The sequence below is a fragment of the Dendrobates tinctorius genome, unplaced genomic scaffold (assembly GCF_039654945.1).
Source record: "Dendrobates tinctorius isolate UK_male_01 unplaced genomic scaffold, ASM3965494v1 ptg000450l, whole genome shotgun sequence".
Classification (NCBI taxonomy): domain Eukaryota; kingdom Metazoa; phylum Chordata; class Amphibia; order Anura; family Dendrobatidae; genus Dendrobates; species Dendrobates tinctorius.
Window position 1 is genome coordinate 1128668 of NW_027362112.1, and position 12167 is coordinate 1140834.

The 12167-nt window shown below is 57.6% G+C and overlaps 1 protein-coding gene across 1 annotated transcript; it reads left to right on the forward strand.

Moving 5' to 3' along the window:
• Window positions 1-2921: 2921 nt before the first annotated feature.
• On the forward strand, window positions 2922-11932 carry CMTR2 (cap methyltransferase 2). Its single transcript, XM_073564374.1, has 2 exons — window positions 2922-3070; window positions 9177-11932. The coding sequence occupies exon 2, from the start codon at window positions 9190-9192 to the stop codon at window positions 11416-11418; it is 2229 nt and encodes a 742-aa protein (XP_073420475.1). The 5' UTR covers window positions 2922-3070; window positions 9177-9189; the 3' UTR covers window positions 11419-11932.
• Window positions 11933-12167: the final 235 nt, after the last annotated feature.

A 12167-nucleotide genomic window follows, 5' to 3' on the forward strand; every position in this document is an offset into this window, starting at 1 on the left:
GTGTCACATATAGCGAGAGCGCAGCTGCGTGTCACATATAGCGAGAGCCCCGCTGCGTGTCACATATAGCGAGAGCCCCGCTGCGTGTCACATATAGCGAGATCGCCGCTGCGTGTCACATATAGCGAGATCGCCGCTGAGTGTCACATATAGCGAGAGCGCCGCTGCGTGTCACATATAGCGAGAGCCCCGCTGCGTGTCACATATAGCGAGAGCCCCGCTGCGTGTCACATATAGCGAGAGCCCCGCTGCGTGTCACATATAGCGAGAGCCCCGCTGCGTGTCACATATAGCGAGAGCCCCGCTGCGTGTCACATATAGCGAGAGCCCCGCTGCGTGTCACATATAGCGAGAGCCCCGCTGAGTGTCACATATAGAGAGCCCCGCTGCGTGTCACATATAGCGAGAGCGCCGCTGAGTGTCACATATAGCGAGAGCCCCGCTGCGTGTCACATATAGCGAGAGCCCCGCTGCGTGTCACATATAGCGAGAGCCCCGCTGCGTGTCACATATAGCGAGAGCCCCGCTGCGTGTCACATATAGCGAGAGCACCGCTGCGTGTCACATATAGCGAGAGCGCCGCTGCGTGTCACATATAGCGAGAGCCCCGCTGCGTGTCACATATAGCGAGAGCCCCGCTGCGTGTCACATATAGCGAGAGCGCCGCTGAGTGTCACATATAGCGAGAGCCCCGCTGCGTGTCACGTATAGCGAGAGCCCCGCTGCGTGTCACGTATAGCGAGAGCCCCGCTGCGTGTCACGTATAGCGAGAGCCCCGCTGCGTGTCACATATAGCGAGAGCCCCGCTGCGTGTCACATATAGCGAGAGCACCGCTGCGTGTCACATATAGCGAGAGCGCCGCTGCGTGTCACATATAGCGAGAGCCCCGCTGCGTGTCACATATAGCGAGAGCCCCGCTGCGTGTCACATATAGCGAGAGCGCCGCTGAGTGTCACATATAGCGAGAGCCCCGCTGAGTGTCACATATAGCGAGAGCCCCGCTGCGTGTCACATATAGCGAGAGCCCCGCTGCGTGTCACATATAGCGAGAGCGCCGCTGCGTGTCACATATAGCGAGAGCCCCGCTGCGTGTCACATATAGCGAGAGCGCCGCTGCGTGTCACATATAGCGAGAGCGCCGCTGCGTGTCACATATAGCGAGAGCCCCGCTGCGTGTCACATATAGCGAGAGCCCCGCTGCGTGTCACATATAGCGAGAGCCCCGCTGCGTGTCACATATAGCGAGAGCCCCGCTGCGTGTCACATATAGCGAGAGCCCCGCTGCGTGTCACATATAGCGAGAGCCCCGCTGAGTGTCACATATAGCGAGAGCCCCGCTGCGTGTCACATATAGCGAGAGCCCCGCTGCGTGTCACATATAGCGAGAGCGCCGCTGCGTGTCACATATAGCGAGAGCCCCGCTGCGTGTCACATATAGCGAGAGCCCCGCTGCGTGTCACATATAGCGAGAGCCCCGCTGCGTGTCACATATAGCGAGAGCGCCGCTGCGTGTCACATATAGCGAGAGCCCCGCTGCGTGTCACATATAGCGAGAGCCCCGCTGCGTGTCACATATAGCGAGAGCGCAGCTGCGTGTCACATATAGCGAGAGCCCCGCTGCGTGTCACATATAGCGAGAGCCCCGCTGCGTGTCACATATAGCGAGAGCCCCGCTGCGTGTCACATATAGCGAGAGCCCCGCTGCGTGTCACATATAGCGAGAGCCCCGCTGAGTGTCACATATAGCGAGAGCCCCGCTGCGTGTCACATATAGCGAGAGCCCCGCTGCGTGTCACATATAGCGAGAGCCCCGCTGCGTGTCACATATAGCGAGAGCCCCGCTGCGTGTCACATATAGCGAGAGCCCCGCTGCGTGTCACATATAGCGAGAGCCCCGCTGCGTGTCACATATAGCGAGAGCCCCGCTGCGTGTCACATATAGCGAGAGCCCCGCTGCGTGTCACATATAGCGAGAGCCCCGCTGCGTGTCACATATAGCGAGAGCCCCGCTGCGTGTCACATATAGCGAGAGCCCCGCTGCGTGTCACATATAGCGAGAGCCCCGCTGCGTGTCACATATAGCGAGAGCCCCGCTGCGTGTCACATATAGCGAGAGCCCCGCTGCGTGTCACATATAGCGAGAGCCCCGCTGCGTGTCACATATAGCGAGAGCACCGCTGCGTGTCACATATAGCGAGAGCGCCGCTGCGTGTCACATATAGCGAGAGCCCCGCTGCGTGTCACATATAGCGAGAGCCCCGCTGCGTGTCACATATAGCGAGAGCGCCGCTGAGTGTCACATATAGCGAGAGCCCCGCTGCGTGTCACATATAGCGAGAGCCCCGCTGCGTGTCACATATAGCGAGAGCCCCGCTGCGTGTCACATATAGCGAGAGCCCCGCTGCGTGTCACATATAGCGAGAGCGCCGCTGAGTGTCACATATAGCGAGAGCCCCGCTGCGTGTCACATATAGCGAGAGCCCCGCTGCGTGTCACATATAGCGAGAGCCCCGCTGCGTGTCACATATAGCGAGAGCGCCGCTGAGTGTCACATATAGCGAGAGCCCCGCTGCGTGTCACATATAGCGAGAGCCCCGCTGCGTGTCACATATAGAGAGAGCCCCGCTGCGTGTCACATATAGCGAGAGCGCCGCTGAGTGTCACATATAGCGAGAGCCCCGCTGCGTGTCACATATAGCGAGAGCCCCGCTGCGTGTCACATATAGCGAGAGCCCCGCTGCGTGTCACATATAGCGAGAGTGTAAAAGGCCCTTTAGTCCCCGGGAATTCTTGAGAAATTATCCAGAAAAACGGAGGATTAAGGAATCATCTCTGACGGTGACGCTGAGGGCGGCGGTCATCTCTGACGGTGACGCTGAGGGCGGCGGTCATCTCTGACGGTGACGCTGAGGGCGGCGGTCATCTCTGACGGTGACGCTGAGGGCGGCGGTCGTCCTCCTTCAGGGCGGCAGTTACTATGGAGACGACATCAGTCACGTGATATAAGAGGACTGCGGCCACGTGACTGCTGGTTGTTACTTCCGGGATCAACTGCAGATCAGGAGAAAGGTAAAAACCTGAAGAGACCGAGAAACACCGGGAGAGACCGGAGGAGGAGGAGGAGCGGGGCACAGCACTGTATATAGAGGAGGAGGATCGGGGCACAGCACTGTATATAGAGGAGGAGGAGGACTGGGGCACAGCACTGTATATAGAGGAGGAGGACTGGGGCACAGCACTGTATATAGAGGAGGAGGAGGAGCGGGGCTCTGCACTGTATATAGAGGAGGAGGAGGAGCGGGGCACAGCACTGTATATAGAGGAGGACCGGGGCACAGCACTGTATATAGAGGAGGAGGAGGAGCGGGGCTCTGCACTGTATATAGAGGAGGAGGAGGAGCGGGGCACAGCACTGTATATAGAGGAGGACCGGGGCACAGCACTGTATATAGAGGAGGAGGAGCGGGGCACAGCACTGTATATAGAGGAGGAGGACCGGGGCACAGCACTGTATATAGAGGAGGAGGAGGAGGACTGGGGCACAGCACTGTATATAGAGTAGGAGGACCGGGGCACAGCACTGTATATAGAGGAGGAGGAGGAGGACTGGGGCACAGCACTGTATATAGAGGAGGAGGACTGGGGCACAGCACTGTATATAGAGGAGGAGGAGGAGCGGGGCTCTGCACTGTATATAGAGGAGGAGGAGGAGCGGGGCACAGCACTGTATATAGAGGAGGACCGGGGCACAGCACTGTATATAGAGGAGGAGCGGGGCACAGCACTGTATATAGAGGAGGAGGACCGGGGCACAGCACTGTATATAGAGGAGGAGGAGGAGGACTGGGGCACAGCACTGTATATAGAGGAGGAGGACTGGGGCACAGCACTGTATATAGAGGAGGAGGAGGAGCGGGGCACTGCACTGTATATAGAGGAGGAGGAGGAGCGGGGCTCTGCACTGTATATAGAGGAGGAGGAGGAGCGGGGCACAGCACTGTATATAGAGGAGGAGGAGGAGCGGGGCACAGCACTGTATATAGAGGAGGAGCGGGGCACAGCACTGTATATAGAGGAGGAGGACCGGGGCACAGCACTGTATATAGAGGAGGAGGAGGAGGAGGACTGGGGCACAGCACTGTATATAGAGGAGGAGGACTGGGGCACAGCACTGTATATAGAGGAGGAGGAGGACTGGGGCACAGCACTGTATATAGAGGAGGAGGAGGAGCGGGGCTCTGCACTGTATATAGAGGAGGAGGAGGAGCGGGGCACAGCACTGTATATAGAGGAGGAGGAGGAGCGGGGCTCTGCACTGTATATAGAGGAGGAGGAGGACCGGGGCACAGCACTGTATATAGAGGAGGAGGACCGGGGCACAGCACTGTATATAGAGGAGGAGGATCGGGGCACAGCACTGTATATAGAGGAGGAGGACCGGGGCACAGCACTGTATATAGAGGAGGAGGACCGGGGCACAGCACTGTATATAGAGGAGGAGGACCGGGGCACAGCACTGTATATAGAGGAGGAGGATCGGGGCACAGCACTGTATATAGAGGAGGAGGATCGGGGCACAGCACTGTATATAGAGGAGGAGGACCGGGGCACAGCACTGTATATAGAGGAGGACCGGGGCACAGCACTGTATATAGAGGAGGAGGATCGGGGCACAGCACTGTATATAGAGGAGGAGGACCGGGGCACAGCACTGTATATAGAGGAGGACCGGGGCACAGCACTGTATATAGAGGAGGAGGATCGGGGCACAGCACTGTATATAGAGGAGGAGGATCGGGGCACAGCACTGTATATAGAGGAGGAGGACCGGGGCACAGCACTGTATATAGAGGAGGAGGACCGGGGCACAGCACTGTATATAGAGGAGGAGGACCGGGGCACAGCACTGTATATAGAGGAGGAGGACCGGGGCACAGCACTGTATATAGAGGAGGAGGAGGACCGGGGCACAGCACTGTATATAGAGGAGGACCGGGGCACAGCACTGTATATAGAGGAGGAGGAGGACCGGGGCACAGCACTGTATATAGAGGAGGAGGATCGGGGCACAGCACTGTATATAGAGGAGGAGGAACGGGGCACAGCACTGTATATAGAGGAGGAGGACCGGGGCACAGCACTGTATATAGAGGAGGAGGATCGGGGCACAGCACTGTATATAGAGGAGGAGGACCGGGGCACAGCACTGTATATAGAGGAGGAGGACCGGAGCACAGCACTGTATATAGAGGAGGAGGATCGGGGCACAGCACTGTATATAGAGGAGGAGGATCGGGGCACAGCACTGTATATAGAGGAGGACCGGGGCACAGCACTGTATATAGAGGAGGAGGACCGGGGCACAGCACTGTATATAGAGGAGGACCGAGGCACAGCACTGTATATAGAGGAGGAGGATCGGGGCACAGCACTGTATATAGAGGAGGAGGACCGGGGCACAGCACTGTATATAGAGGAGGACCGGGGCACAGCACTGTATATAGAGGAGGAGGACCGGGGCACAGCACTGTATATAGAGGAGGAGGACCGGGGCACAGCATTGTATATAGAGGAGGAGGACCGGGGCACAGCATTGTATATAGAGGAGGAGGATCGGGGCACAGCACTGTATATAGAGGAGGACCGGGGCACAGCACTGTATATAGAGGAGGAGGACCGGGGCACAGCACTGTATATAGAGGAGGACCGGGGCACAACACTGTATATAGAGGAGGAGGACCGGGGCACAGCACTGTATATAGAGGAGGACCGGGGCACAGCACTGTATATAGAGGAGGAGGATCGGGGCACAGCACTGTATATAGAGGAGGAGGATCGGGGCACAGCACTGTATATAGAGGAGGAGGACCGGGGCACAGCACTGTATATAGAGGAGGAGGACCGGGGCACAGCACTGTATATAGAGGAGGACCGGGGCACAGCACGGTATATAGAGGAGGACCGGGGCACAGCACTGTATATAGAGGAGGAGGATCGGGGGACAGCACTGTATATAGAGGACCGGGGCACAGCACTGTATATAGAGGAGGAGGACCGGGGCACAGCACAGTATATAGAGGAGGACCGGGGACAGCGCTGTATATAGAGGAGGACCGGGGACAGCGCTGTATATAGAGGAGGAGGAGGTTCGGGGCACAGCACTGTATATAGAGGAGGAGGAGGTTCGGGGCACTGCACTGTATATAGAGGAGGGGGAGGACCGGGGCACAGCACTGTATATAGAGGAGGAGGAGGACCGGGGCACAGCACTGTATATAGAGGAGGAGGAGGTCCGGGGCACAGCACTGTATATAGAGGAGGACCGGGGCACAGCACTGTATATGGAGGAGGACCGGGGCACAGCACTGTATATAGAGGAGGAGGAGGACCGGGGCACAGCACTGTATATAGAGGAGGACCGGGGCACAGCACTGTATATAGAGGAGGACCGGGGCACAGCACTGTATATAGAGGAGGAGGAGGACCGGGGCACAGCACTGTATATAGAGGAGGAGGAGGACCGGGGCACAGCACTGTATATAGAGGAGGAGCAGGGACAGCACTGTATATAGAGGAGGACTGGGGCACAGCACTGTATATAGAGGAGGAGCGGGTACAGCACTGTATATAGACGAGGAGGAGGACCGGGGCACCGCACTGTATATAGAGGAGGAGGAGGACCGGGGCGCCGCACTGTATATAGAGGAGGAGGAGGACCGGGGCACCGCACTGTATATAGAGGAGGAGGAGGACCGGGGCCCAGCACTGTATATAGAGGAGGAGGAGGAGCAGGGACAGCACTGTATATAGAGAAGGACTGGGGCACAGCACTGTATATAGAGGAGGAGGAGCGGGTACAGCACTGTATATAGAGGAGGAGGAGCGGGCACAGCACTGTATATAGAGGAGGAGCGGGCACAGCACTGTATATAGAGGAGGACCGGGGCACAGCACTGTATATAGAGGAGGAGGAGGACCGGGGCACAGCACTGTATATAGAAGAGGAGGACCGGGGCACAGCACTGTATGTAGAGGAGGAGGACCGGGCACAGCACTGTATATAGAGGAGGAGCGGGCACAGCACTGTATATAGAGGAGGACCTGGGAACAGCACTGTATATAGAGGAGGAGGACCGGGTACAGCACTGTATATAGAGGAGGAGGAGGACCAGGGCACAGCACTGTATATAGAGGAGGAGGAGGACCGGGGCGCAGCACCGTGTATAGAGGAGGACCGGGGCGCAGCACCGTGTATAGAGGAGGACCGGGGCGCAGCACCGTGTATAGAGGAGGACCGGGGCGCAGCACCGTGTATAGAGGAGGACCGGGGCGCAGCACCGTGTATAGAGGAGGACCGGGGCGCAGCACCGTGTATAGAGGAGGACCGGGGCGCAGCACCGTGTATAGAGGAGGACCGGGGCGCAGCACCGTGTATAGAGGAGGACCGGGGCGCAGCACCGTGTATAGAGGAGGACCGGGGCGCAGCACCGTGTATAGAGGAGGACCGGGGCGCAGCACCGTGTATAGAGGAGGACCGGGGCGCAGCACCGTGTATAGAGGAGGACCGGGGCGCAGCACCGTGTATAGAGGAGGACCGGGGCGCAGCACCGTGTATAGAGGAGGACCGGGGCGCAGCACCGTGTATAGAGGAGGACCGGGGCGCAGCACCGTGTATAGAGGAGGACCGGGGCGCAGCACCGTGTATAGAGGAGGACCGGGGCGCAGCACCGTGTATAGAGGAGGACCGGGGCGCAGCACCGTGTATAGAGGAGGACCGGGGCGCAGCACCGTGTATAGAGGAGGACCGGGGCGCAGCACCGTGTATAGAGGAGGACCGGGGCGCAGCACCGTGTATAGAGGAGGACCGGGGCGCAGCACCGCGTATAGAGGAGGACCGGGGCGCAGCACCGCGTATAGAGGAGGACCGGGGCGCAGCACCGCGTATAGAGGAGGACCGGGGCGCAGCACCGCGTATAGAGGAGGACCGGGGCGCAGCACCGCGTATAGAGGAGGACCGGGGCGCAGCACCGCGTATAGAGGAGGACCGGGGCGCAGCACCGCGTATAGAGGAGGACCGGGGCGCAGCACCGCGTATAGAGGAGGACCGGGGCGCAGCACCGCGTATAGAGGAGGACCGGGGCGCAGCACCGCGTATAGAGGAGGACCGGGGCGCAGCACCGCGTATAGAGGAGGACCGGGGCGCAGCACCGCGTATAGAGGAGGACCGGGGCGCAGCACCGCGTATAGAGGAGGACCGGGGCGCAGCACCGCGTATAGAGGAGGACCGGGGCGCAGCACCGCGTATAGAGGAGGACCGGGGCGCAGCACCGCGTATAGAGGAGGACCGGGGCGCAGCACCGCGTATAGAGGAGGACCGGGGCGCAGCACCGCGTATAGAGGAGGACCGGGGCGCAGCACCGCGTATAGAGGAGGAGTGGGGCGCAGCACCGCGTATAGAGGAGGAGTGGGGCGCAGCACCGCGTATAGAGGAGGACCGGGGCGCAGCACCGCGTATAGAGGAGGACCGGGGCGCAGCACCGCGTATAGAGGAGGAGTGGGGCGCAGCACCGCGTATAGAGGAGGAGTGGGGCACAGCACCGCGTATAGAGGAGGAGTGGGGTACAGCACCGCATATAGAGGAGGAGTGGGGTACAGCACCGTATATAGAGGAGGAGTGGGGTACAGCACCGTATATAGAGGAGGAGTGGGGTACAGCACCGTATATAGAGGAATGGAGTACAGCACCGTGTATGGAGGAGGAGTGGGGTACAGCACCGTGTATGGAGGAGGAGTGGGGTACAGCACCGTGTATGGAGGAGGAGTGGGGTGCAGCACCGTGTATGGAGGAGGAGTGGGGCGCAGCACCGTGTATGGAGGAGGACCGGGGCGCAGCACCGTATATAGAGGAATGGAGTACAGCACCGTGTATAGAGGAATGGAGTACAGCACCGTGTATAGAGGAGGAGTGGGGTACAGCACCGTGTATGGAGGAGGAGTGGGGTACAGCACCGTGTATGGAGGAGGAGTGGGGTACAGCACCGTGTATGGAGGAGGAGTGGGGCACAGCACCGTATATAGAGGAGGAGGAGTGGTGCTGATGCTTGGTCAGGTGTGCTGGTTTTGTGGAGGCAGGACATCCTGGGTGTGGTTGGTAACCAGCTGCTGTTCTTCGCAGGCCGCCGGGCACAATGTCCAGCTGTGGTTTCCCTCCAGAGATCCAGAGTCTGTTTGATAAGCGCTTCACCTACGACAAGCAGAGAGACTGGCATCTGCCCGCAGCCTCCGAGATCCTCAGCTCAGACCACAAGGAGTTCAGTCGCTTTCTGGCCCTGAAGGAGTCTCTGAACCAGGTGAAAAACCTTCTGAGTGATAAGAAGCTGGACGCCTGGCACCGACACACATCCTTCACAAACCAAGCTGGGAAAATAGTGCCTGAGGTGCGGAGACAGGCCAATGCGGAGCTGTGCACTCAGGCCTGGTGTAAGTTTCATGAGATCTTATGCTCGTACCCCCTGATTCCCAACACGGCGCTGTGGAGCTATGAGCTGAACACCCTACACTTGTGTGAGGCCCCGGGAGCCTTCGTCTCCAGCCTCAACCACTACATGAAAACCCAGGTTGAGCGCTGTGACTGGAACTGGGTGGCGAACACGCTAAACCCATACCACGAGGCCAACGATGGTCTGGTGATGATTGCTGATGACCGCCTGATTGCCAACACCTTACCCTGGTGGTACTTTGGCCCAGACAACACTGGGGACATCATGAGCACCAGACATTTGGAGGGGTTACAGAAGTTCATCAGTAACATGTCCTCCGTACACCTGGTCACCGCAGATGGCAGTTTTGACTGCCAGGGAAACCCCGGAGAACAGGAGACGCTAGTCTATCCTCTGCACTACTGTGAGGTGGTCACCTGTCTGGCCACCCTCGGGCTTGGAGGATCCTTTGTCTTGAAGATGTTCACTCTGTTTCAGCATTCTTCTGTTAATCTCATGTATCTTCTGAACTGCTGCTTCCAGACGGTCCACATAATAAAACCTGGCACCAGCAAGGCAGGCAACTCTGAGGTGTATGTGGTGTGCTTGGGCTACTTGGGTAAAGAGGCCATCCAAGGGCATCTTAGGAAAATGATAGCACATTTTGGGGCAGAGGTGGGACCACAATCCTTGTTTCCTCATCAGTCTCTCCCAGAGTCGTTCCTGCAGTGCCATCTAGATTGCTGCACCTTCTTTTATAAGCATCAGACACATACCATCCTGGAGAACCTGAAACTTTTCTCACATATGGGCTCGGAGGACAAGCTGCACCTGGATTTTCTGCGGGACTCTGCTGTCTCCTATTACCTGCAGAGGTTCCAAATCAAATACATTGCCAGGAAAAATTGGTTGGTTCGGAAGCCGCAGGTGGGTTGCAGCTTTAATATGCGGTGGGTGGGAAGTCGCAACCGCCGCACAGATACCTACAATGAGAGGAAGCAGCAGGAAGCTCGGACATGGCCTGAGAAGGTGGCTCAGGGATACTTCAGCTCCTTCTTGAAGGAACATGTGGCCGGTAACCTGGGTAGAGGCTGCCTCCTGCAAGGTTCCAGCAATCCACTGAAACATGAAGACTGGTACTTCCTCCAGGGGCAGCGGCTCTCAAGGATCCAGAGCTCCTCGTTCTGTGACTGTGAACTGCTCTGTAAATATAATGAAACCATCGAGGGTTGTTCTGAAGGAGGCCCTATCGCCTCCCTGGCATCGTTCTCCTGCCCTTCCTGTCCTCTTCAGCCGGCAGGAGATGTAGTGTTGTCATTGTTGGAGCTGGCAGAGGATGGGCGTCAAGTACTGGTTTGTGGGGCATATTCTGTCTTTGAGGTTCTTTACCAAAGGCAGTTGTCTTCAGGATTCCTAGAATGTGCCCCTCTGCATCTACCCGTCTCTGTCCTTCATGATGGGCACCCAGTCTACCAGCAGCAGCTCATCGCCTTGATTCTTCAGGCTTTTCAGCAGTTACAGGCAGGTGACTCCTTCCTTCTGCCTCTTCTGTCATCGTTGACCCGCTTTACTGCTAGTATTGTGTACGTCTTGTGCCATTGCTTTCATGTCATCAGTTTCTCTTGTCCCGTCGGCCATCTTACCCACGGGACCAGTGCTGTACTCCTGTGCTGTGGTTACCAGCCTCTTCCCAGTTCCGTTCTCCAGCGACTTCACCAGTTACAGCAGCTGGTGGACCAGTTGGTGAGCTCGGACTCTCCCCATCAGGTCCTGGAGTTTATACCCATGGAGGAACTCCTGAAAGGCTCCATCCTGGAATTCCTTTGGGACTTGAATTGTGCCATAATCAGCCATAGCCTCCATGTAATCGGCCTCTGTGAACATGAAAAGACTTTATCAAGCACAGTCCAGGTTTCGGAGCATCCAGAACTGAAGTGAAAAGCTTTGTACTGCCCCAAGCTTCCGGACTTGTGAATAGTCTGCACTTATAAGATTCCGTTTATTTTATGACCCGCAGGCCTTCGTGGCCGCTACAGTTTAGTGATTGTTGTAATTCCTGTGCTGGACTGGTCCTAGTTGGATCATCAGGGGCTCGGGCAGCACAGAATGACTGATCAAACCAAGCACAGGCGCTCCGTGCTTCACAGCTGGGCCAATAATTTGTAGGCACCTTCCCACCTGCTTGTTTCCCCTCAATTTCCAAAAACCCTGTTTCATTGACACTTGTTTCCATAGAGCCAGAGAAGGGTGGAGATGGATGGCAACCAAGCGGGTGGGAAGGTGAATGTAAATGGTCGGCCGCCGTGAAGCACCGAGCAGTGGGACTTGGGTTAAACAGTCATTCTGTACTGACTGTCCCGTTACACAGCATGATTAAAACAACCTTTTCGTTTCTGATTGTCATTCTTATGGTGGATTGTCACCCAGTGAAATATCAACTGTTTTCCATTGAGCTTCTGACTGAACTGGTCCTATGACAGATTTTCTAGTGCATTCCTCAGATGGGTGTTTGTGAGCTCCTGACTGTCCCTCGTCTATCAGGAAGAACCCCTGAGTTCGTGACCGTCCCTCCTCTCTCAGGAACAACCCTCGAGCTCCTGACCGTCCCTCCTCTCTCAGGAACAACCCTCGAGCTCCTGACCGTCCCTCCTCTCTCAGGAACAACCCTCGAGCTCCTGACCGTCCCT